The sequence below is a fragment of the Carcharhinus amblyrhynchos genome, chromosome 18 (genome assembly GCF_965287045.1).
Source record: "Carcharhinus amblyrhynchos chromosome 18, sCarAmb.v2.hapA, whole genome shotgun sequence".
In the NCBI taxonomy this organism is placed as follows: domain Eukaryota; kingdom Metazoa; phylum Chordata; class Chondrichthyes; order Carcharhiniformes; family Carcharhinidae; genus Carcharhinus; species Carcharhinus amblyrhynchos.
The window spans coordinates 13,146,516-13,173,432 of record NC_137341.1 but is presented as its reverse complement, the minus strand read 5'-3'; the positions used below and the strand labels follow the sequence as shown (position 1 = coordinate 13,173,432).

At 41.9% G+C, this 26,917-nt stretch overlaps 1 protein-coding gene across 3 annotated transcripts in view; it reads left to right on the top strand.

Moving 5' to 3' along the window:
- Nucleotides 1-3,973: 3,973 nt before the first annotated feature.
- ap5z1 (adaptor related protein complex 5 subunit zeta 1) overlaps nucleotides 3,974-26,917 on the top strand; it is a 48,528-nt gene continuing 25,584 nt past the window's right edge. For 2 of the 3 annotated variants that reach the window (XM_080206396.1, XM_080206398.1), the window contains exons 1-8: nucleotides 3,974-4,060; nucleotides 13,448-13,585; nucleotides 14,332-14,518; nucleotides 17,347-17,491; nucleotides 19,227-19,336; nucleotides 20,621-20,789; nucleotides 22,345-22,413; nucleotides 23,091-23,231. In XM_080206396.1, the coding sequence (XP_080062522.1) occupies nucleotides 4,020-4,060; nucleotides 13,448-13,585; nucleotides 14,332-14,518; nucleotides 17,347-17,491; nucleotides 19,227-19,336; nucleotides 20,621-20,789; nucleotides 22,345-22,413; nucleotides 23,091-23,231 (1,000 nt within the window). In that variant the 5' untranslated portion in view covers nucleotides 3,974-4,019. The remainder of the gene's footprint in view (nucleotides 4,061-13,447; nucleotides 13,586-14,331; nucleotides 14,519-17,346; nucleotides 17,492-19,226; nucleotides 19,337-20,620; nucleotides 20,790-22,344; nucleotides 22,414-23,090; nucleotides 23,232-26,917) is intronic. The other variant, XM_080206397.1, reaches the window with a different exon arrangement.

Genomic DNA, 26,917 nt, shown 5'->3' with positions numbered 1-26,917 from the left:
ACTTAATAACAGTAAGCACTCATGACCTGTTTCTTTTGGTACAGTAAAGCTGAGACTAATTATTCGAAACAGAACAAAGTAACCTGTGGACTTGATCCAAATTCAGAATAAAGGCAATTATAACTTCCCTAGAACAAAGAAATCAGTCCGCAATCCACACCTTTTAAACACAATTAAACCTTTGCTCTTCTGAAATGTCTTCCTACTAAGCTTTTAACGTAGCATTCTATATGCTCTTCAACCAACGTATTTTCTTACTGTGTTGGATTTGAGTATTCCAACAATCTGCGTGTACTTGAACTCTTTCTCACAGCCCTTTTTGCCTCAGTTTTACGATCTACAAACTTTAACAGTCCACCTTGGGTATAAACTACTCATTGCTGCGAGCTTGACTATGTCCTGGATGGTGTTTTTAGGTTTGATGGAAATTCTGGGGGACATCAGTTCAAACTTTATGCATCTATACTGCCCACTAGGACACCTTTTGTGTGAGAAAAGTGTCAAAATAATTACACATTTTACAGCCAAAGATGTGGAGGTTTGGTGGATTGGCCAAGTTAAATTGCCCCTTAGTATCCAAAGATGTGTTGGTAAGTGAACTGGCCATACCAAATGTGTGGGGTTACAGGGGAAGGGCCTGGGTAGGATGCTCTTTCGGAGTCAGTGCAGACTTGATGGATCGGATGGCGTCCTGCACAGTAGGCATTCTATGTGGTTCTTTCTTTGGTCTATACATTAACATTCCATTTCATGGTTAATGGACCTTGTGGCTAGCAAAGTTTTTATCAATCTAATTCGCATGTTGTAAGAAGATTCACTCCTCCAAAGTCCTTTTAAATTCATGGAATATATTTGTATTGGCTTTATCCAGCAATTTCATGGAGGGGTGACCTTTTTGAACTTCGAAAGTTTATTGAGCTGTGAATCATAGTTTTACAGGTGCCAAGGAAGATATTGTACATTTATAGTTCTTCAACTAGTGCAATATCTGCTTTAGGTAACCATAGATTCCTAAATGTTTTGCTAACATAGCACCATTACACAAATATTAAAGATTCTCAAAACATTTTGCCTCAATGTCACATATTAAAGAAAACAGTACATAAAACAGTTACTGTTATTTTCAGGAGCTGAGTTTTGCGTTTAATGTGTTTGCTATTACATATTGAACCATTTGGCATAATTTTGCCTCAACACTTTTGTGTGATGATGTAAAGTTGTATTTCATTTTGTTTCACATATTGTATGGACAATGTTGACTGGATACAATGCATTAATATTTTTTATAATTGCTTTTATTACATCAATATCTTTATTTTCAATAAACAGTATCATTTGTAATTGTTTTTTATTTTTTTCAGCCTGCTTCCTTTAAGAAATTCATAAGGAACTCCAGGAATCAACAAATACAACTTTAAAAATTGCATGTCAAACAGGGATAAGTTCACTTCTGGAACTTTAGTAACCACTATGCCACTGTGCTATTAACTACTGCTGCCTCACAGTGCCTTGGACACGAGTATGATTCCTGGCTTGGGTCACTGTCTGCATGGAGTTTGCATGTTCTCTCTGTCTGTGTGGGTTCCCTCCCACAGTCCGAAAGGTGTGCTGCTTAAGTGTATTACCACGCTAAATTCTCCTTTTGATGAATTCTTCCTCGGTGTAACCGAACAGGCGCTGGAGTGTGGCGACTAGGGGATTTACACAATAGCTTCATTGCAGTGTTAATGAAAGCCTGCTTGTGACACTAATACATTAATGAATACTAGGGGGGCACTAACTGTTGAGAACTGATCAGATGACTATCTCTGGTACATTGCTGTAATTACTCATGTTCTAGATATTCCATGAACAATTTCTTTCTCAGTTGTCAACAGGAAAAGAATTAACATTTGTAAAGCCAACTGAGACGTGGAGCTCTGATCACTTCCTGAGTTGAAGTGGCTCTGAAGTGAATAACTTTTTTGTTTCGGTCTTCACGGAGGAAGACGTGAATAATTTGCCGGGTGTTAGCGATGGAAAGGTGGTAGGACTTGGAGGGTCTCGATGTCATTATTGTTACTAGAGAGGCGGTGCTCGACAGACTGGTGGGACTGATTGTGGACAAGTCCCCAGGACCGGATGGAATGCATCCGAGGGTTCTGAAAGAAATGGCAGAGGTGATGGTGGATGCCTTGGTGGTTATTTTCCAAACGCCGCTGGATTCCGGGGAAGTGCCGGAAGATTGGAAAGCGGCTAATGTTACGCTTAAGAAGGGTGGCAGGCAAAAGGCAGGGAATTATAGGCCGGTTAGTTTAACGTCTGTTGTAGGTAAAATGTTAGAATCCGTCATCAAGGAGGAAATAGCGAGGCATCTTGAGGGGATTTGCTTGATAGAGCAGACGCAGCATGGTTTCGTTAAGGGGAAGTCGTGTCTGACGAATTTATTGGAGTTCTATGAGAATGTGTCTAGGGCGGTGGATAGAGGAGAGCCGGTGGATGTGGTCTTTCTTGATTTTCAGAAGGCGTTTGACAAGGTACCTCACAGGAGGTTATTGCAGAAGGTAAGGGGGCATGGAGTTGGGGGTAGGGTGTTAGCGTGGATAGAGGATTGATTGTCAAATAGGAGGCAGAGAGTGGGGGTTAATGGGTGCTATTCGGATTGGCGGTTGGTGACTAGTGGAGTGCCCCAGGGGTCGGTGCTGGGGCCTCAGCTATTTACCATTTATATAGATGATCTGGAGGAGGGAACCGAATGTATGGTGTCGAAATTTGCAGATGACACCAAGATTGGTGGAACGGTAAGTTGCGCCGAGGGTGTGGAGAGTCTGCAGAAGGATCTAGATAGGCTGGGTGAATGGGCCAGGAAATGGCAAATGGAATTTAATGTTGGCAAGTGCGAGGTGGTCCACTTTGGTAGGAATAATGGTAGGAAGGACTATTACTTACAACGCGAAAAACTGCAGCAGGCGATGGTGCTGAGGGACCTCAGGGTCCTTGTGCATGAGTCGCAAAAACCCAGCCTGCAGGTGCAGCAGGTGGTCAGGAAGGCGAATGGGATGCTGGCCTTCATAGCGAGGGGGATTGAATATAAAAGTAGGGAGGTCTTGCTGCGGCTGTATAGGGCATTGGTGAGGCCGCAGCTGGAGTACTGTGTGCAGTTTTGGTCGCTGTACTTACGCAAGGATACTTTGGCCTTGGAGAGAGTGCAGAGGAGGTTTACTAGGCTGATACTGGAGTTGAGGGGCTTGAGCTATGAGGAGAGGCTGAATAAACTAGGCTTGTACTCGTTGGAGTTGAGAAGAATGAGGGGAGATCTCATTGAGACGTATAAGATGATGAATGGGATGGATAGGATAGAGGTGGAGAGACTCTTCCTGCTCAGAAAGGACAGTAGGACTAGGGGGCACAGCCTCAAGATAAAAGGGGGGTGGTTTAGAACGGAGTTGAGGAGGAACTTCTTCACTCAAAGGGTGGTGAATCTCTGGAATTCTCTGCCCGTTGAAGTGGTGGAGGCTGCCTCGCTAAATATTTTTAAGACGCGGGTTGATGGGTTTTTGATAAGCGAGGGGATTAAGGGTTATGGGGAGAGGGCGGGAATGTGGAACTGAGCCACGACAGATCAGCCATGATCTTATTGAATGGCGGGGCAGGCTCGAAGGTCCAGATGGCCTACTCCTGCTCCTATTTCTTATGTTCTTATTACATGAAATAATGTATTAAACTTAGAAAGATAAAAGCCAATCTCCTTTGTACTCGAATGTTGCTTCCTCTTGCATTAAGGTATATTCGCATAACATGGATTATAATCTTCAGGCTGCACTCATTCCTCCCCAGTTTAAAAATTTACATTTGCACTCAACTCTCAAACCCTGAATGCCTGAGGAGAGGAACCCGGAATGTAACTGCGGGGCTTTGCTTTCCCACCGGACAGCAAAGGGAGGTGCGCCGGAGCGATTATTCTGGTGCGCGCTCTTTCCTGTTCCCCCTGGCGCCGGGGAAGATTCGGAAGGCGGTGGTTTGAGGTGCTGGTGGCCGCGATGTTTGGGGCCTCGGCGGAGAATCTTCTCAGACAGGCCAGGTAACAGAGGAGGAGCCCGGGCAGCGAGTGAGGCTGCTTACTTTAACACTTGAAGAGGGCAGAAGTTGCACTGATGTAGCGCCTTTCAGCCCGTCCCAAAACACTTGGCAGCCGATTAAATAGTGTTTGAAGTTCAGGCAGTGCTAAAGGGGACATCCCCACAAACCGCAATGCGATAATCCCCTGATGTTGGTGATCAGGACACCATCTACTCTTCTGGCACCAGTAATCCACCTGAGAGAGTAGACAGGGTTTAACCTCTCACCTGAAAGGTAATGCCACAATCCTTTAATACCTCGCTGCAATGTCAGCCTGAGTGAAAGGCTCAAGTATCTTGGAGTGGGATTTGAACCCACAACCCCTTAACTCTTAGGGTGAGAGTGGAGCCACTGAGCTGACCCACTACAAACACAAGTAACAAACCAGAGCCTCACTATCCAAGCAAATGATTGGCAGACAATGGGCTTTTTCTCTCCAAAAAGTTAAAGTTTATTTATTTGTCACAAGTAGGCTTACATTAACAGTGCAATAAAGCAACTGTGAAAACCTCCTAATCGCCATACTCTGGCACCTGTTTGGGTGTGCTGAGGGAGAATTTAGCGTGGCCAGTCCACCTAACCCGCACATTTTTTGGACAATGGGAGCGCCCAGCGGAAACCTACGCAGACATGGAGAATGTGCAAATGCCGCATAGTGACCCAAGCCAGGAAGCAAATCCAGCTCCCTGGCACTGAGGCAGCAGTGCTAACCATTGCGCCACTGTGTAGAGACATTTGCAATCACCGTGGATTCAAAATAGAAAGTACAGAGTGGTCAGCATCTGAAAAGAGAAAAGGCCTTTCACGTGGGTAGATCGGTGTTTTTAGGATAGAGGTTTTTATCAGATTGAGACAGGACTGAGGTTTTGCAAACAAGTCTAAACCAGATTGTTTAACAATTGAACTTAAGGTGCCAGCTCACGGGTTTCGAATGTTAGAATTGCTGGTGTTACGTTCTGGGCTTCTTTCACCCATTTTTGCTCTAAACATTTTTGGCTTCTACATTTCAGGTGGCTTGGTAGTGAACGTTAGCTTCCTCAATCCTCTGATAGCTAGGTAACTTTTGTTACATAGACAGCCCACGTACATAATTTTTTTAAAAAAATGAACCACTAGTTCTATCCCACAAATTCTTGATTGGCCTTGAAGAGGAAAACATAGCACAATTAAAAGCAATGAAAAAATAAGAAACAACATAACTTTCTGACAATAGATCAGCTAGTTCCTTGCAAAAGATAAAATCGTTTGCAACCTTCATGTTAAACTGTCTGTATTAATTCTCAGACATATACATTCTTCCTTCTTCTAACAAGTAACTGAGTTTCTGAATAGTTAGCTTTCAGATATATCAGATAGGTTCACCTCAAAGACTACAGATCGTTGCAGGGTACGGTAGCACAGTGGTTAGCACTGTTGTTTCACAGCTCCGGGGACCTGGGTTCGAATCCTGGCTCGGGTCACTGTCTGTGTGGAGTTTGCACGTTCTCCCTGTGTCTACGTGGGTTTCCTCTGGGTACTCCGGTTTCCTCCCACAGTCCAAAGATGTGTGGGCTAGGTTGATTGGCCATTCTAAATTGCCCCTTAGTGTGTCCCGGGATGCATAGGTTAGAGGGATATGGGGATAGGGCCTGGTTGGGATTGTGGTCGGTGCAGACTTGATGGGCCGAAGGGACTCTTTCTGCCCTGTGTTATTCTATGATCATGTCTCACCTCTTCAGAAACTTTAAACAGTTGAAATTTCCTTGAAAGTTAAGTTAATAAGTTCCTTCAAAACAGTAAGCAAAGCCAGGCAGAATTTAAAAGATTGTTGCATTCAAACCAACCAAAAGCTTGACAGCTCTTTCATAGTACATATAGAAAATGCTGCATAGAGCTCTTTGTAGGAGCAACTCAGCTGATCCCACACCTCTATCTTTTCAAAAAATGGACAGTATTTTTTCTTTAATTATCCAATTCTGCCATTGCTACATAAGGGGTGCATCAGGAGCCTAACCATTTGTTGCGCTAAAAATGGTTTTACTTCTGTCACCCTTGATTCTTTTGACCATCACTTAGATCAGTGTCTTTGGTTCTCAAACGTTCAGTCAATAAAAACGGTTTCCCCTTATTTGCTCTATCCAGAACTATCTTAGTTTTGAATGTTTCTTGCCAATCTCCTCTCAACCTTTTCTAAGGAGAACAGCTTCGCAAATCTGTCCATGTAACTCAATCTCTCATCACCAGAACCATTCTCCTAAATCTTTTCTCTGCCTTCTCCAATGCCTGTGCATCCTGCCTAAAAGGGCGGTGCCCAGAATTGGACTCAATACTTCAGTTGAAGCTGAACCAGTGTTTTTATAAAGTTTCACCATAAAGTATACTTGTATGAAATGTGTCATTGCATGAAAAGCCCAGGATTCCATTTACTTCTTCAACTTGCCCTGACACCTGCAACATGCATGACCAAATAATTGTTGTCTCCAGTTCCTCATTTAGACTTGTAATGTACACATCTGTTGTACAGATCCAGATTACCTGACAGATTTTCTGTTATCATCTTTCTAAAAAAGCTTCTTAATACCTGAAATGTATGCTTTAGCCCATTTTTAAGATTTCACAGAGCAAAGGGCAAGCAGGAAAGAGCGCAAGTGTTTATTTTTATCAGTATACTAATGTGATGCTGCTTAGAATTTGCCTTTATCGTGGAACTCAAACTGAACTGAAGTGAATTTGCAGAAAATGGCGTGTATTTTGATCTACTGAGAGATGATTGATGGTATGGCTGATGAATTTGTATGGGAGGGAGTAGAGGTGGTAGTGTGATCCAGAGCTATACACACAGGTCTGAATATTATGCTGTGGAATAGTGTGAGAGTTCATGATCTGCCCATGTAAAAAGCCTTTGCCTGCTATTTTGGTAGAAGCCTTAGTTGGAGTAGACGGGTTAAAATACCAGACAAAGCAACTTCAGTGAAGCAGCAAGTGTCTGCACACTGTTATTGGACAGTGTGAATACTGGGCAGGCCTCTTCCTGTTCATCTGTGGGACACAGATTGATGTCCCTCAAGTTGAGAGGATAGAAGTTTCCTCTGTCCATTGGCTAGAAAGAAGAGTGGGCAGCACAGTGGCTAGCACTGCTGTCACATAACACCAGAGACTTGGGATTAATTCCAGTCTTGGGAGACTGTGTAGAGTTTGCACATTCTTTGCGTGGGTTCCCTCCGGGTGCACTGTTTCCTCCCATATTCCAAAGATGTGTAGGTTAAATGGATTGGTCATGCTAAATTGCCGCTTAGTGTCGGGGAGATTGCTGGGGTAGCTACATGGGGTTACAAGGAGAAAGCCTGGGTGAGGTTGTTGGTGCCGCCTCAGTGGGCTGAATGGCTGCCTTCTGCGCAGCAGGGATTCTGTGAATTTACAAATGTTAATTATGTCTTCCTGTCTTCCTTCATACATGCTTGGAGAGATTAATAACAGCATGCCCTCCTCAAATGCTGATAATCCAGATAGAGTGAGTATCTGTGGAACCCCCTCGGCCTTAACAGATTGAAAATAAATACATTTTCTGGCATGGATGGCCTTTATTTCGGAGGACTGATCGATACCAGGGATGGGATTTATGATGTCATGACCTTTGCAAAGAAGCTAAATTCTGGGCAGAATCTGTTTGGACTGGAATTCATCTGTTTATTTTGAAACAGAAAATTGACATAGACACAGGCAACTGCAGATCCTCAAACATGGGTCCGTTTGAGTTGGTTGAGAAGTAAGTGTAAAAGATCCAAAGTTTAAATTCAACACATCTCAAACCCACTGGGATGGGAGCAAGTCACCAATCCACATCTTGAAGGCAGATTCCTGGTTTAAGTATTTTAATGAAGTTGCATGCCCCTAATTTCTTTTCTGCTCTCTCCTTAACAAAAAAGTTAGAGTTATTACGGCCAGTCAGCCCATCAGGCCCATGCTAGCCCTCTGGGAGAGCAGTTCACTCAGGCCCGTTCCTCCGTTCCATCCCCATGTTCCTGCAGGTTTATATCCTTTAAGTACCCATCCAATCTCCTTTTGTTATCACCCATTGTCTCTGGTTCCACTACCTGCATAGACAGCACATTCCAAGTCATTATACAAAAAAAAATCACACTTGCTGAAAAAATTTCATATTTTTTGCATATCACCTTGCATCTTTGCCCAAAACCTTTCTTGTCTTTGTACCATCAGCGGCCAGAATTAAAGCAGTCACTAGAGAAAAAGTAGTGGGAAAACAAGTGGGATTAAAGGATGATGAGTCCTTGGAGCTAATGCCTGCTTCCCAGAAGCTTAAAATAAGAGACTGCAGTGAAAGTGGATGCATCGATTATCATATTCCAAAACTTCCTAGTTTTTGGGAAGGTTCCTGTGGATTGGAATGCTATAAATTTAACACCACTATTCAGGAAAGGAGGGGGTGAGGAACCAGGAATCTGTGGGCTCGCTAGTTCAACATCTATCATTAGGAATATGCTAGAATCCATTGTTAAAGAGGTAGTTGTAGGACATTTACAAAATCATGAAACAGTCAGGCAGAGTCAACATAGCTTAGTGAAAACGAAATTGTGTTTGACAGATTTATTAGAAGATTTATTATCTTTGAGGATGTAACAAACAGGATGACAAATGAGTACCAGTAGATCTAGCGCATTTAGATTCCCAAAAGGCATTCAATAAATGGACAAATTAGGAGCAGGGATAGGCCATTCTGCTCCACCATTCAATAAGATTGCAGCTGATCAGTTTGTGGCCTCATCTCCAGGTTCCACCTACCTTGTGATCGACCTCTACCTTAAGAATTTTCAGGGGCCCTGGTCCTACTGCTCTTTTGGAAAGTGAGTTCCAAAGATTCAAACCTTCTGAGAGAAAATATTTATTGTCATTCCCCTGTTAATTGGAAACATCTTATTTGAAAACTTTTTCCCTTCATTCTAGTCTCTCCATAGGGAGAAACATTCTTTCATCATCCAGCCTGTCAAATCCTTTCTGGACCTTGTACGTTTCAGTAAGGTGTAACAGACAAGAGTCCGGTACAGGTTAAGAGCTCACGGTGTTAATGGTATATTCGCATCGAAAGCAGATCGGTAACTAACCGGTAACTGAATCAGGATAAATTGGATCATTTTCAGGTTGGCGAACTAACTAGTGGAGTGCTGTAGGGAATCAGTGATGGGGCCTCAATTATTTGTAATCTACATGGATGATTTGGATGGAGGGATCAACTGCATTGTAACCAAATATGCTGCTGATACGAAGGTAGGCTTAAAAAGAAAGTTGTGAAGAGGATTAAAAAAACAGTCTATCTACAAAGGGCTGTAGATAGATTATGAGAGTGGGCAAAAACGTGGCTGATGGAGTATAATGTGGGAAAATGTGAGGTTGTCCACATTCGACAGGAAGAATAGAAAAGCAAAATATTATTTAAATTGAGCGAGGCTGTAGAATGCTGCAGTGCAGATGGATTTGGGTGTCCTTGTACATTTTTAAATTTGTTCATGCGATATGGGTGTCGCTGGCTAGGCCAGCATTTATTTCCCATCTTTAAACACCCTTGAGAAGGTGGTGGTGAGCTACCGTCTTGAATTGCTGCAGTCCATGTATTGTAGGAACACCCGCAATACTGAGAGGACTGGAGTTCCAGGATTTTGACCCAGCGATAGTGAAGGAAGGGTGCTATATTTTTAAAGTCAGGGTGGTGAATGACTTGGAGAAGAACTTCCTGGTGGTGGAGTTCCCATGTATCTACTGCCCTTGACCTTCTATGTGGTGGAAGTTGCAGATTTGGAAGGTTTGTGCATGAATTGCAAAAAGCTAGCAGGCAAGTACAACAAGTGATCGGGAAGACAAATGCAATGTTGGCTTTTATTGCAAAGGGGATGGAGTCTAAAAGTAGGGAAGTCTTGCTACAGTTGTACAGAGCATTGGTGAGGCGATTCCTTGAGTACTGTTTTGGTCTTATTAATTAAGGAATAATATACTTGCTTTGAAAGCAGTTCAGAGAAGGTTCACTAGGCTGATTCTTAGGATGAAGAGATTGTCTTACAAGGAATGGTTGAGCAACGTGAGCTTATACTCTTTGGTGTCAGCAAAATGAGGGGTGATCTTATTGAGATATATAAGATTCTGAGGAGACTTGATAGTGTAGATGCTGAGAGGATATTTCTCCTCAAGGGGGATTCTAGAATCTAGAATGGTTTAAAAATAAAGGTTTTTCCATTTATGATGGAAATGAGGAATTTCTTCTGTCAAATAGTGGTTAGTCTTTGGAATGCTCTTCAAAAGAGAAGGTAGAGACTGAGACAGATTTTTGATTGACCAGGGAATCAAGGGTTACAGGGTCAGGCAGCAAAGTGAAGTTAAGGTAGTAATCAGATCAACCATGATATTATTGAATAACAGAGTCTTGATGGGCTGAATAGCCAACTCCTGCTCTTATTCCTTACAATGTGACCAGTTTGATTCCCACTGTGTTAAGTTGGTTGATTTCAGCCAAGGCACTGACTTTGGTGTCAGTACAACCAGAGGAGACATATTGGGCAGCATTGTCAGGATTGCTGTCACCCTGTGACTACTGCTCGAAATTGAGCATGAGGTCTGTGTAGGATCAGTCTGGGCGACCCTGACATCTGTAGTCAAAGAGCCTGCTGATGCCCACTTTTCTGTTGAGAGGAGCTACCTGGGGGAAGCTGAAAGGCTGCCAGTGCTAAGCAACCATGCCCAGCAAAAGTTGGAGGATGAAGGCGAGCTAATCATAGGGAAAATATAGCAAAGCCGTGAATACTAGATGTGTTGGTTTTAAAAAATATTTAGCTTTTAAAGCAGAAAATTGGTGTGGGCCAGTGACTAAGAACCAGTTTGATCAGAACAAAAATCAGCATGAGAACTTCCCTCTCACCAGTTCTGCTTTTGGCACCAGATCAGAAATTCAAGAGGGAACTGGTACTGAACAGAGCTCTGAATGATTTACAATCCCGCTGATGGATTTAGCTTGATGAGTACGATCTGATAAATGAGACAAATCCGTTCCCATTTGAGTTCCCTAATTAATGGGATTGAGCAATAATTCTTCCTGAACTGCAACCATTTCCTCAAGAGGAGCCAAAGTGGAAATGTCAGTCGATAATTAGATTTGCCTGCAGCTCTGTGAGATGAGAATCCAGCACACACGATTGCTATTGCCAGGATGGCAGATTGGTCTTTCTGAAGAAAAACGCACAGCTTTCATTTAAACAACTGGCAGCAAAAGAAAACATGCGTTTTAATAGGATTATATGAAACAGAATTGGAGGACAATCCAGCCATAAACTGTTGAAGCTGCTGCCAATCCCCCTAGTATATTTGCTCCTCGTAGCCAGATACTTTTTATCAATAGCTGTGCCATTTGCATCCAAGGAAGAACAAATGCTTTGGCCTGTGATGGAGATTTGGGCTGTAAGGCTGCTTCCGACTTGGATTAGCCAGGTGGACTGGTTAGTCGAAACGGGTGTAGAATTATTAGAATTATAGAATCTCTACAGTGCAAGAAGGAGCCATTTGGTCCATCAAGCCTGCATCGACAACAATCTCACCCAGGTCCTATCCCCATAGTCTCCCTGACACTAAGGGGCAACTTAGCATGGCCAATCAACATAACCCACACGTCTTTGGACTGTGGGAGAAAACCAAAACACCTGGAGGAAACCCACGTGGACACTAGGAGAATGTTCAAACTCCACACAGATAGTTACCCAAGGCCAGAATTGAATCCGGGTCCCTGGCTCTGTGAGGCAGCAGTGCTAACCACTGTGCTACCATAAATTCTTCAGAATTCTTATGAAACTCTGCGCCCCTTTATAGTACGATTTAGCCTGGCCAATCCACCTAACCTGTATGTCTTTGGAATGTGGGAGGGAACCGGAGCACCAGAGGAATCTGTGCAGACACTGTGAGAACGTGCAAACTCCACACAGTCTTCCAAGGTTGGAATAGAACCAGGGATCCTGGTGCCGAGAGGCAGCAGTACTAAATACTGTGCCACATAGAGCAAACGGCACAGCCAGCTTGTTCTGGCTCTTAGAACTATTTAATTAGTCCCACTCCACATGCTGTTTCATAAGAACATAAGAAATAGGAGCAGGAGTAGGCCATCTAGCCCTTCGAGCCTGCCCCGCCATTCAATAAGATCATGGCTGATCTGTCGTGGCTCAGTTCCACTTTCCCGCCCTCTCCCCATAACCCTTAATCCCCTCTCTTATCAAAAACCCATCAACCCGCGTCTTAAAAATATTTAGCGAGGCAGCCTCCACCACTTCAACGGGCAGAGAATTCCAGAGATTCACCACCCTTTGAGTGAAGAAGTTCCTCCTCAACTCCGTTCTAAACCGCCCCCCTTTTATCTTGAGGCTGTGCCCCCTAGCCCTACAGTCTTTTTTGAGCAGGAAGAGTCTCTCCACCTCTACCCTATCCATCCCATTCATCATCTTATATATCTCAATGAGATCTCCCCTCATTCTTCTAAACTCCAACGAGTACAAGCCTAGTTTATTCAGCCTCTCCTCATAGCTCAACCCCCTCAACTCCAGTATCAGCCTAGTAAACCTCCTCTGCACTCCCTCCAAGGCCAAAATATCTTTGCGCAGGTGAGGCGCCCAAAACTGCACACAGTACTCCAGCTGCGGCCTCACCAATGCCCTATACAGCTGCAGCAAGACCTCCCTACTTTTATATTCAATCCCCCTCGCTATGAAGGCCAGCATGTTTGTGTTTTCAGGTATTTATCTAATTCCTTTTAAAAGTTACTGTTGAATTTGCTTTCACTATCCTTCCAGGCAGTGCATTCCTGATCATAACAATTCACCATGATTATAAAAAGAAATTCTCATCTTCCTTCTGGCTGTGAGCTAATTGTCTTGAATCTGTGACCTCTGGTCGCTGACACACATCCCAATGATGTTTCTCCTTAGTTATTCCTATTTACTCTCCACTTAATCTTCTGGGAAAAGAATCTCAGCTTTTTTAGTCCCTCCGATCAACTGACGTCTCTTTTTTATGTCTGGAACTGTTCCAGAAAATCCCCTTTGCTCTCTCTTCATAGTTTAATGTGATCTTCAAAGCTAAAGTGAAAATATGAACTACTTGATGAGTATTTCCAAGTGTTTATTTACTAAGTTCCTGAAACAAAGTGTCATTAAAACCACAACTGCAGGATCTTGTACCCTGCTGGCAGAATTAATAATATTCAACAAAGGTCTTTGTGTTCCAACAAAGTGTTCAGAGGTACTTTTATGTGATAGTCCATCAAACCCGCTGCATCATTCGGTTAACCCCAGCTTTTATTTAATACCCATTTTCTGCTCTCTCTCAGGGAAGTACAGGATGATGACCTACAGAAGTTCTGCTCCCGCATCTCTACCCTCCTGCAGAATAAGGAGTATAATAAGGAAGCTGTTGATTCCCTGCAAAAACTCTTCCTGATTGTCTCAGCAACAAAGTACAGCAGAACGTAAGTATCTGTGTTTGAAACAAACAGGGGAGACCCGCCACGGCAGAATTTGAATTCAATTTAAAAAAAAAACTGGAATTAAGAATCTACTGATGACCATGAAACCATTGTCGATTGTTGGAAAAACTCATCTGGTTCACCGGTGTCCTTTAGGGAAGGAAATCTGCCCTCCTTACCTGGTCTGGCCTACGTGTGACTCCAGAGCCATAGCAATGTGGTTTGACTCTCAACTGTGTTCTGGAATGGCCTAGAAGCCACTCAGTTGTATCATTGTATCACCACCACCTTCTCAAGGGCAACTCGGGATGGGCAATAAATGCTGGCATGGTAGTGATGTCCATGTCCCACAAATGAATTAAACAAAAGGAAAGGAATGAGGAACCTCACTATCGAATGTAGACTAACTTGGGTTTCCTGACTTTCTGTCATAAAATATTATTAGATTAAAGAAAAGTAGTTCCAGGTGGTGAGGATGGAATATTCTCAAATAGCTCAACAGTTGAATTTCTCTGTGATCATTTATTGTGTTTTATTTCTTTAATAGCTTCATGTGGACATTTAATAGTATATCTGTGATTATCATTATCGGTGTATACGACAAACTGATGCGAAGGACTTGGTTTTGTTTCTGCCCTCAGCAATAAGAAGCAGCTGGATGTGTTTACAGCGGGAGTGTGATTAGAACGTGTTATATGTCTGTACGAGTCAAAGTCTGATGCACTCCCATCTTTCTGTCTGATACCTAGTCTTCCCAGGGATGTCCTACATAAACTCCACAGCACGTTATGCTTCCTGAAGGCACCACAGCCGATCCTTGTTCTGTGTTCAGCCATTCTGCGAGAGGTGCTACCATGCAATGCATTGACCTTATCTTGCGATGAGGTGAATGATATGAAAACCATGAGCCTTCTGTCGAGTATAATACTGGCCCAGGTAAGGAGGAGTACTTTAAGTTACATTAAGCTTCCTCATACGTTTTGGTGTCTTGGATTGCTAATCATACCACAAGGAAATTTGGCATGTCAGCTACGACTCTCACCAACTTTTACAGATGCACCATAGAAAGCATTCTTTCTGATTGTATCACAGTTTGGTATGGCTGCTGTTCTGACCAAGACCACAGAAAACTACAAAGGGTTGTGAATGTAGCCCAATCCATCACGCAAACCAGCCTCCCATCCATTGACTCTCTACACTTCCCACTGCCTCAGAAAAGCAGCCACCATAATTAAGGACCCTGCATACCCCAGATGTTCTCTCTTCCACCTTCTTCCATTGGGAAAAAGATACAAAAGTCTGAGGTCACTTACTAACTGACTCAAGAACAGCTTCTTTCTTGCTGTCATGAGACTTTTGAATGGACCTAACTTTTCATTATGTTGTCCTTTCTCTACACCCTAGCTAAGACTGTAACACTACATTCTGCACTGTCTCCTTCTCTATGAATGGTATGCTTTGTCTGTGTAGTATGCAAGAAACAATACTTTGCACTGTATACTAATACATGTGACAAAAATAAATCAAATCAAACATCATTGCTCTGTGATCTCACCACTGAGATGTTGCAAATACTGTCCTTGGTTACTCACACCCCCACCCTCCTCCCCCAACCCCCAATTTGCTTCTGTCCTTCTGCAGCAGCACTTGTCCTTTGCTTAACAACTTCTCCCATAACGACTGTGCACTATATCCTCAAAGTTCAGTTTCTGCTACTAGGAACATGGGACTCGACCATTCAGCCATTTGACTCCACTTTGTCATTCAATAAGATCTTTTTGATCAAAAACCTGTCTAAATCAACCTTGAATAAATTCAAAGGTCCAGCTTCCACTGCTTTCTGGGATTTTTCCCCATCTCCATCTTAAATGGTAGATATTCTTAAACTGTGTCCCCTGGTTTTAGTCTGTCTTACAAGGGGAAATATCTTCCCGATATCTACGCTATCAAATTTCCTCAAGGATCTGTTATGTTTCAATAAGATCACATCTCATTCCTCTACACTCCAATGGATATTAGGCTCAACCTGTCAAACTTTTCTTTATACGATAAGCCTCTCATCTCAGCAATAAGTCGAGTGAACCTTTTCTGAACTGTTTCTAATATCATTATATCTTTGTCCTCCAATAAGGAGGACAAAACTGTATACAGTATTCCAGACGTGGTCTCACTAAAGCTGCAATAAAAGTTCTCTACTTTTATTTTCCATTCCCCTTGCAATAAATACCAACATTCTCTTTTCCTTCCTAATCACTTGCTGTGCCTGAATACTAACTTTTTGTGATTCGTATACCCAGACACCCAGATCGCTCTGAACCACTGAGTTCTTTCCATTTAAATAGTACATTGTAACATTATTATTCTCTGTTCTGTATGGAATGTTTTGAACAAGAATACAGAAACAAACTTTTGCAGCATTCACCAAACAAAGCAATTCAGATTCCCGATCCCACTGCTGCCACGTGACTCTTACCGTAAAAGTTCATGCATGTATTAGTGAGGCAGGATTAGGCTTGGTTGTAGTCAGATATCCTGCCAAAAGTCACTGCTTAAGCTTCCATGTCCGGAATGGCCACTTGGATGGGTACTGGGAGGAGAGATTAACACCCTTGGAGTGTGGACCCCAATATTAGCACCTTTCAAAGAGAAGTAAAAACTAAATAGACCAAAAAAAGTGCAAATAATTCAAAACTTTATTTTAGAATATCTGTCAAAACATTTATGAAGATGACCACTGCAATTCCTAAAATAGCATGTAATGCTCCTTTTGCATGATATTTCGCACCTTTAGGTCCAGTGCAGCATTGTGTTATATTTTTGGTTGTAACACTGAATCTTTACTGAACAACTGCCCTCAGCTTTTCTTTAAAATTTTGCTGAATGAATTCTTGAAATAAGTAAAACAGCGGATTTTCTCATGGTAACTCTCCTGATAAATGGATTACCAGCTTGGCAACAAAATCTTTATTCAGCTACCAGCGTGAGAGCTTTTTAAACATCAGACAATGGTATTAGGTTTTATATAACTGTTCTATCTATTGTATTCAATAAATAAATGTGAGACACCATGCAAATTGTTCAGTCCAGGCTCAGTGTGATCCCTTTCAGCTCTCCAACCTTTCTGTGTAGCTCTGGGCCTCTGACTGACACTCTGATCCCCAATTCGAACAACACAACCTTGTATTAGGCCTGGTCCAGGCCGTCAGTATGGCTCTTTGACCACCTCACAAATATAGAGTTTGTCTCAGACTGAATCTTAACACATGTATTGTGTATGTGCACTTTACACCAGAGACAGATAGGGAAGAGTCCTTGCAGTTGTGGGTACATTACACAACCCCTTGGGATCCATATGGTTTGTGTCAGACTTTTCCCATAACCGTTGGTGTAAAAGTTGACTTGTATTTTCCTCTTACTGCTCTGGGAGTTACTGAGACAGGGTCGGATTCACACCGGCCAGTCTATATTGTATTTTTCCATTTAATTAATATTCTAAATGACTAAGTTTAGCAGCCTTTTTAATTGTTTTGAGTCCTTGGGATCCTTAGTGTATTTACCTTTTCTTGGCTGAGGCCCTTAGAAGTTTTTGGAGCTCACAGATTGAGTCTTGTTTTTGGGAGGAAGAAACTGTGCTACTCCAATCATTTCTCCAGCAGATTGTATGCTTTTCCAGTTGTGGGTGGATGTGTGAACCTCTGCTGAATGTGAATCGAAGAAAGAGTGAAGAAGTAAATCTAACAGTTGCATTGTAATTCCCTCTGTAGGGGAATAAAAAAGATGCAGTTGAAGCTTTGTGTAGTCGTGTTCTGAAACTGCTAGAATCGCGCCAAGCTGAGGGTCAAAGTTCCCGGTTTCTTGTGCCTATCTTATCCAAGATCCTTGACATTGCACCTGCAACCCTCAATGAAGGTAAGCAGTCAGGTGTGATGTTGGAATATGCTGATAACAGCAACCCCCAAAGGAATTTTTGTTCAATGAAACTTGTGCTTTAAATCTCATGCTCAGATGTCAGTCAATTGCTTTGTAAATGCTGTATTGTTGTCACCTGTTTATAGCAATTCACTTTCCAAATAACCTCTCCCTTGCACCTATAACAAATACAGATCCCTTGAAACAGACTAATCTCGGCTGCCTAACATGCCCATTCTAGTCAACGTCAGTGAAAAATGCCTTTCAGATTAATGAAGCAGTAGACTGGAGAGTAGACAGTAATAGTGCGGCAGAAGCACAATATAGTGCAGTAACGTAACAGTTTTTTGTGCACACTTTCATGCTTTTCTGTTGTAGTTCTTTGTCAAATCAAACTAAAAACCTTATAACAGATAACTTTAAAAGAAATTGCTTTGCCTTATTGAAGGAATAGTAAAAAGGACAGCTGATCAATGTAAAAGGGGTGTGATTATATTCAATTTAGATGAATTTCAACTGAAACTACGCTTTTCGAAGGAATGCTGTGCATTGGAGCAATTGGGTGATGTGGAGAAACATGACCATCTCTCTGACCCGTCGCTCCATCCTTTCATCCGCTGCCTCTGTTCACCAGTAATTTGTTTTGGCCACATTGTTTTTCAAAAGCACATCAGCAAATAGTTTCCTACTGGTGAAAGGAGACAACTGAGAGGTTACCTTGATTTCGAATAGCGATGCTAGTAATTTTGGGGGCAGTTACCACATCTGTCAACCTGAGACCTGAGTTTGAAACTGCCAGACTAAAAGACTGCCATTTGTGGATTAAAGTATGTCCCTTGAAGAACAGATCCACACCATGCCAGCTACACGTGCTTTAGTGAAAAAATGGCATTCAGTGATGGATGGTGTGGGACATGGAAACCTTCATACTGGTATATTGAGGGAGTTTTCTGAATTAAGTGTGCTCCAGCCCTACAGGCTTTTGAGCCCTCTCTGCTTCTCCAGTCTGGCCTCTTGCATATCCCTGACTCTTATTGCTTCAGCGGTGGCTGTACTGTCAGCTGCCCACATCCCAAACTCTGAAATTGCCTCCCTAAATCTCTCTCTATCTCTGTCCCCTCTTTTAAAATGCTTCTTAAAACATTACCTCTCTGATCAAACTTTCAGTCATCTTTCCTGATTTCTCCTTCTGTAGCTCAGCATAATGAAGATCTTATTCTTGTTAAGCAATCAAAACAATTTACCTTGAAACAGTTTGCAACATAAATGTAAAATGTTGTAATGCGCAGGTGGAATTGAATGTTAGAACATCATTCTCCATCAAGCTCATAGTCTGCCCGACTTGCGGAGTATTGAGTAGTCGCCAAGTATTCTCCAGCTCTGATACCAGATGTCCCGATGTGTAGAGAAAGAAACCACTTTCCAAGAGTCTGAAGAGCCGTAGTGTTCTTTTTATTTGCAGTTACCTTCCACAGCTGCCCCAGCCAAGCTGTTTAGAATGGGGAGACAGTTTCCACCGGTCTGGTTCAGTATAATACTTTATTGAAGGAGGGGTTAAATCACTGAATAACAAGAAGGCGAAATGAAAAGTGAAGTTAATTACCAGTATAATCTGGTTCCAAGCTGTTTGAAAAGAGAAACTCCAAATCACAGTGTCCTGTGAAGCCTTACACCCTGATGGACTGCATTCTCCGATCCAGTCAAACTCAGAAATGTTGCTCTTTCTTTCCAACAGAGCAGGTGAATGCTGTTAGTAAGAAGCTTGTTGATTGGCTGCGGTATGCAAGTACGCTGCAGGGCATCCCCCTGTCCTCTGGAGGCTTCTTTAGCCCAAGATCACGACAGGTAATTGAAAGCGGCAGTCACGGTACTATCTGTATTATGTTATTTATCACAGTAACCGTTTTAAAGGCTTGCGTAGAAGATTGTGTTTTTCATGACTGCGCGTCAACAAAATAGTTGCTGCTTGTGATGCTGCAACAACCTACAATGCTGCTGGTTATCTGGTTACAATTGAAGACAAATATGTAGGTTGGGAAAGGTAACTAACTTGATTTTCCTGTCCTCTGTGTTCCGCCTGGTTGAGATGTTGGATGGGACCCAAGACTTTTCCAATGCAGTTGTAGTGAGCTATTAGGATATATTTGAGAAGACCAAGGTATTTGGTCCAAATCTGTTTTTTTTTGTATTTGCCTCCAACCCACTCCCTTTTGAAAAAATGTCTGCATCAACTAACAACTTTTACACAACTGAATACCAGGTCTTCTGCTGGACACCTGATCTTGTGACACTGTTATGCTATGTTTTGCCGTATCATGATCTGACTATCACGTTTGTTTCTACATTCTATTGCTTTTCATTGTTAATAACCCTTGTGTTAAGAAGCAAAGTATTATGGATTAGCTATGACCTAATTAATCTGTTTAAATATTTCAGTTTCCCCCAATGACTTAGTGAACTTCTCCAGTGATTAATTAAGCCATACATATTAGGAAGGGCCAAGTTCAATCCATAGTTGTGTGACTAGTTAGCCACAGCATGGGATTTATAATTGACCTTCTGTCCAGTCCTTATTAGTATGCAGTGAACCCTGCTGGAACATGCGTATGGGACGGCACAGTGATTAGCACTGCTGCCTCACAGTGCCTGGGATCTGGGTTTGATTCCCGCTTGGGTCACTGTCTGTGCAGAGTTGCACATTCTCCCTGTGTCTGTGTGGGTTTCCTCTGGTGCTCTAGTTTCCTCCCACAGTCCAAAAGATATACTGGTTTGGTGCATTAGCCTTGCTAAGTTCTCCCTCAGGTTATCCGAACAGGCGCCAGAGTGTGGCCACTAGGAGATTTTCACAGTAACTTCATTGCAGTGTTAATGTAGGCCTACTTAGGACATTAATACATAAGATAATGGTCATTAGATAATGCCAAGATCAGGCTAGTTTGGGATGCAACTTGTTGAATAACCTGCAAACCATCAAGGCTCAAACTTGTTAAAATGGCTGACTTGGAGAGATGCAGGCAGCCGTGGCTTCCAGTAAGGTGTCCGTGTCTTCAAAAGAGGAAGGAGAAAAGTTGCTAAATCACTTGAGGCTAGTGAGCATTAACAGTATTTTTTCATTCCTTTCTTGTTCAGCCTGCTTCAATTCTAGAGGTGGATGGAGCAGTCGCAGGTGATTTCTTCACTGTGCTTTCCATTGGCCAGTATTACACTGAGGACCAATGGCTCAACATGCACTCTTTCTCCATGCTCAGAAAGTGGCTGCAGTGTTTCGGGGCAAGCGGAGTTAACAGCAATGATGCAGGTAAGCTGTCACAAATCTCTGATTCAGTTTGTGGGAATTGCATTGAAGACATGGAAATCTGAGTGTTGGCAATAGATCTGTCAGCCTGTCTGCAAAGAGGAAAGTTTGTTTCCAAGGAGGGTGCAGACCCAAATCTATTTTCACTGTAGATGCTGATCTGTCAGCTGTGTATTTTATGTCTGTGCTTCTCCCGAAGAAGTCTGTGTTCTTATTGTTCCGTTCTTTTGCTTGATCTTGGTTTGAGGATAGCCTGTTCCACAAACACAAAGAAGTCTTTTACGTGCTTTGAACCTTGTTTGGCATTTCTGATTATCTGCCAGGTGAAACAAAGTATTTCTACCACAGGATTTGAATACAGTATCATTGTTGCAGTTTTCCTTTCAGACGTGGTACGGTTAGGGTCGCCACCCCTCCAGACTTTAAAGATTAATTTTGGCCCATCAAGTCTGCACTGACTTTGCAATGTGAGTTTGGATAAGATACATTGCCACCACCCCACCCTCACCCCCCATCCATCTTACCCAGCTTGGGACACTAAGGAACAACTTAGCTTGGCTAATCCTTCTAACCTGTACATCTTTGGAGTGTGGGAGGAAACTGGAACACCTGGAGGAAACCCATGCAGACACGTGGAGAATGTGCAAACTCCAACCAGTGACCCAAGGCCAGAATTGAACCCAGGTCCCTGGCATTGCAAGGAATACATTGAAGAAGAATTTCAAAAAGCACTGTTTAAATGGGCAGGAAACCTCCACCTGGGCAGCTAACTGTGACGAAACCTTCAGATATACATCCAGCTAGAGTTGGAAGCCCTAGGTAATGTGCCTTCCCAATGCTGGCATTACACCTTTGCCCCCATTTATACTAAAAGGACCTTCAGTAGAGAATATTCTGTGATACAACCTGGCTTCATTGGCAGATTTGCCTGGGCTTTATTTAGAGACTGGCTGAAACTAATAGATTCATAATCTAGGGATGTGTATTAACAATCCAGCGAATTTAAATTCAAACTTCACCATGAGCATTTGAAAAGTCTTTTTAAATCTGGAAATGAACATGTTGCTGTGAAAATGTGAATGACTTGTGTCCTTTTTAGACTTTCGTGATGTTAAGGGTGTCAAGGGTTATGGAGTAAGGAGGGGAAAATGGAGGGGAGGTGCTGATTAACTATGATACAGTTGAATGGTGGAGCAGACCCAATAGGTTTAGTTGTCTTTTAATGTTCCTAATGACCATGAGAAGAAGGTCCCTGAAGTTAACAGGCCAGAATCAAGTGGCTGATGGTAAAGGTTGCATTGTTATGGGAATCTGCTATCAGTTGTGCTTTGCTACCAGAAACAGCAGTGTTTAGTTTCTGTGGAGTAATCATAACTGTAATACAAATAACTTGACAATGCAGTTAAATTCCACACAACAGATGGTTAATAATGAGCACAGATGTGTATATTTTCTCTTGAATTACCATTCATAATGTCATTTTATATTGAAACAGTTTTCACCTGCGAAGGATATTGTGACTGTAATCAGCAATAGCTAACTATGTCCTTGCTCACAGATCTCACCGCTGGGATTCCAAAGGAAACCATTGGAAATAAGAAAGACAAAGAGCATTCTTTTCCATTGGGTAATTGGAAATGCACCTGAATGTGGAGATTGCTGTTTTGGCTTAGGCACTGGAACGTAGTGAGATACTGCATCCTCATCTTGCACTCATTAACTCACGTTGCGCATGTGATGGACAAAGGCTCCTTTAGGCAAAACAGCATAATCCGCTGATTTGGCTTTTGAAACGTTTTAGCCTTCTTAACTGTCAGAGGCGGCCCGTGATCACAAGTAGATCATAATTCATTTTTCTGGATTATAACTGCAAGATTCATCGGTCCACCTTTTATCAAATTTTCTTCAGAATTGAATTATTATTATTATTGTTTAATCCTGTAATGAGAGCCAAAATTCCAGTGCAGATTTATCTATGTCCAGATCTCTGGCAATTTTCCAAACAAGGTAAACACAGTAAGAAGTCTCACAACACCAGGTTTTTCCAAAAAACCAGTGACTGTGTATGTGCATGGACAGCCCATAGGTGGGTCAATGGAACAGAAAGCAGTTTAGTCCAAAGTGATGATTAATACTTGGTTAATCTGAGTAAAGATAGATTTTTAAAAAATTGACTTTAAAAAATCTTGTTAGGTTTTGCTTCCTTTTGTGATTGTTTGTGAAAAAATTACGACTTGGATATTTCCTCGTAACCATGTGTTTGGCCAGATGCTTTTACTTAGACTGTTGATTTTTCTTTACCAGATGAAAAGTCTGAGTTAGACAGCTCTGTAATGTCGATGGTTTCTGCTTCCTCAACATCAAGTCGCTTGATGCCCCCTAAAGAGCGTCTACGGGAGAAGACGTTTGAATATTGCAATCGGCTAATTGAACAGAGTGATAGAAGTAAGTATGCTGTCAGGGAAAATGTGTTTATCCTTTTGTTTTAAATATTTTTCATCACTAGATTGTATCTCCCACAAGCAGTTCACTCAATTCCTCAGTTGAGAGGGCGTTATGTGACCTACTTTTCATGTTGACCTCATCTGCTGCTGCTCTACAATGACTAGAGCCTATTTTTGCCCTCCCTTTGGAAAAGCGTTTATTCTCTGTACTGTGATAGAAAGCATGGTGAAAAAAAAACTACCAGTTTGGTGCCATCTGTAAATTTGACCAATTTCTGAGTTTAGGTCCTAGCATTTTGTTCTCTTACTCCCTATGAGTTGATTGGATACCTAGACCAAGAGAGAGCATGCCAATTTTTATTTCTTTTCTTGTCTCAGGACAATATCCTGTCATGGACCATGTTGTTTCTAGATTTCTCAGAGTTCCTGCTTAGTGAGTTCAACACCCAACAGTTTGGCCTTTTCTAATCCAACATATGAGACTTCTCATTTTACTGCATTGAATTACTTCTGCCACGGTTCTACAAATGTTATCCGGGATTTTCTTCAATCATTGTTCTTCCCTTCCTTTCCCAGTTTGGTGCCACCTGTAAATTTGACCAGTTTCCGAGTTTTGGTCATTAATCCCGGAAACTATCGTTCCACTTAACACATCTCTTCAGCCGCAGCAGCACTTCCTGACTTCACAACTACAAAGTAGGAAATAGAGTTTTAGTAAAACTCAACTTATTGATGGCTGCATAAGTAATTCATCATGTATTATTTAAGTATATAATCCACTGTACAATAGAACAGAAAGTTGCATTGAGAAACAAGTGCAAATGCCCCCACCTGGTGGTGAAGAATTGCAGTCACATCCTGTGACTGACAGCAGTAGAGAAAGGGAAGGTCATTCTGAAAGTCTGTCAGTTAAGGTCTTTATGGTACTGAAGTTGCTTATCATTTTCTCTGGATTGTGTGAAGTAGTTTTGTTTGGGTACAAAAAAATTTCTATGCAAGTGGTTTGAGGTCAACAGTGGCACCTTGGCAAATGCAAACAGAACATTGAACTTCTCAGCTTTTGTAATCAATGATCCATATTTGTGTTTTATTTGAGCATTCTCAAGTAGTCAGAAAATGAAATATATCAGAAAGCCTTCAACATTCTTAAACCTCTTAAATATGTTCTTATTAAATGCAACTAATTGAATAGAAATGGCAGCAGCTCTGAGTGATATTGCTTTTTAAACAATTGTGGAATTCTGACCCTACATTTCCAGTTCGAGATAATCCAAGCACTTGAATTTTTCCTGTAACCCACAGAAGATGATTGGCAACATGATGTTACTAGGCAACTTCAATGTCGCTCAAAAAATATATGTTTAAAAATAAATGCTAGTTGTACCCCGCAAAATATTACTAAAAAAGCTTTATAAATAGAAGTATTGAGGGTAAAAGCAAGGAAGTTATGGTAATAACTCACTGGTTAGGTCTGAGCTTCAGTGTTAAGTTCAATTCTGGACACCACATTTCAGAAAGGATTTTGAGGCTTTAGTGAAAGTATAGAGGGAATTTACCAGAATGATACTGGGGGTAAGGAATTTTAGTTATGCCACGCAGCTAGAGAAACTGGGATTGTGCTCATAGCAAGAAGATTTAATAAGCAGTTATGATGGATTTCCACAGTAGATGGAAAGCAACAGTTATCATTTGCGCGAATTTAAGGGCAGCACAGTTGTTAGCACTGCTGCCTCACAGTGTCAGGAACTTGGATTTGATTCAAGTCTTGGGTGACTGTCTGTGTGGAGTTTGCACATTTTCCCCATATCTGTGTGGGTTTCCTCTGGGTGCTCCGGTTTCCTCCCACAATCCAAAGATGCGCAGGTTAGGTGGATTTGCCATGCTTTTTTGCCCCTTAGTGTCCAAGAATGTGTAATTTAGGTGAATTAGCCATGGTAAATCTCTTTTGGAGAATCGGTGCAGACTGGATGGACCAAATGGTCGTCTTCCTCACTGTATGTTCAATGGTTAAATAACCAGAAGTCACAAGTTGAAGATAATTGGTAAAATAAGAAAAGCCTGGGAAATGTGAAGGTTAATTATCTATTCAGTGACTTATAGCTGCCTGAGCATGTGAGGAGAAACAAATCCAGTGCTAATTTTCAAAAGGAAATTGGATGAATATTTTAAAATAAACGTCTGTGGGAAACTGCAGGATTGCTGATAACTGTTCGATCCACTCAGACACAGTGGATCGAATGACCTCCGTCTGTATTGTATGATTCTATGGAACAAAACTCTGATTCAATTTTATGAAATGGTAAATTGTTCAGAGTGTTCACAGCTTGCGGAATGCTTTTAGAATACTGGAGGCCCATGTCAAAACTTTAAATGAAATTGTTTAAGCAAATTAACTGCTTCATATTATGAATAATTATTAATCAATAAAAGTTGGTAAAATATTTTACATGTTTTAAATGATTCAATTTTGGGTGAAGGATTGAATTAAAATATGATGGTTTCAGTTTAGCCAAGTAGTTATTTTTTGTTGGAATATAGTTTGCTCATATCTTTCCTGTTGAGGCGATACAACTCTTCCATCGGACAGTGAGCAAAGTGATTATCAGTACATGATGATTAATGCAGTCCTTAGTTCCCTTCTCCTTTCCTGTGTTGTTGACTCGCAGTGCTAAATTCAATGTTTACAGTCATTTTTAATTTGTAGTTAACAAACTTAACACAGTTTTTTTTGTCTCTTTGCACAAATATTTGGAGTGGTAACTGCATCTCTGCACTAAGTTAGTGGCACAACCAAACATACAGTCAATTCTTTCATTACAAAGGCAGAGACTGCATGTAGAAGTAGGTACAGTTCTGCCTGCTTAGAAGAAATTTGGCTGTTTGAAAGAATGTCCTGAAAAAATGATCAAGTGTTGGTAACCTGCTTATCTTGCTGAGCTTTAATCGACAGAAAAAGTGTAGATGTAGTTTCCCTCTGAAATTGTTATGTTGCAGTGTTTGCTTTTTGCCACTAGAGTATGCTAAGAGATTCCCTTAACATGCTGCAGTGCTCGCTTGACTTCTATCTGTGTATTTTCATACTTGGTTCCTGGCTTAGTGCAAACATTTTCACTTGCTTGCCTTGATTTTGCCGGCACGCCCGCCCTGAAATTGGGTCGGGTGAGGCTTGTGGAACGGTATTCCCCACTGGCCTCAGGCATGATTGTATGAGCCTCAGGTGAGTGTGCCAGTAAAATTCCGGCTGCTGTGTCCAACATAAAGGCAATATTTTAGACACAAAAGGCAGCACTTCTCTGGAGATGCAAACATCCTTGTTGTGTAAAAATTCCCTTTAATAGCCTCTGGCTCCTTCTTATAGTGACTCTCTCTCCCTATCCAATTTTATTTCCTCTAACTCTTAACAATGCCTCAATTCCCAGTTTTGTGAAAGTGTGCTGGTGATTTGTGTCCTGACCTTTTGGCAGTGGTGCTGTTGTTTCAGAGTTGCCCAGGAGTTGTGATGCACACTTGACCTTTGTTTGCAGCCCCTTCTTGTGGGCAAGTGCTGAACCACGGTTCTTTACATCTCCAGTGTAGCTCAAATTTTCTTTGTTGTGTGCAGCCTGCGTGTTGCACTATGTAGCGTGTTCAAGATTTGCTGCGTATGTCTTAAAGGGAACACGGGTTATTGACCTGCATGGTGCATTT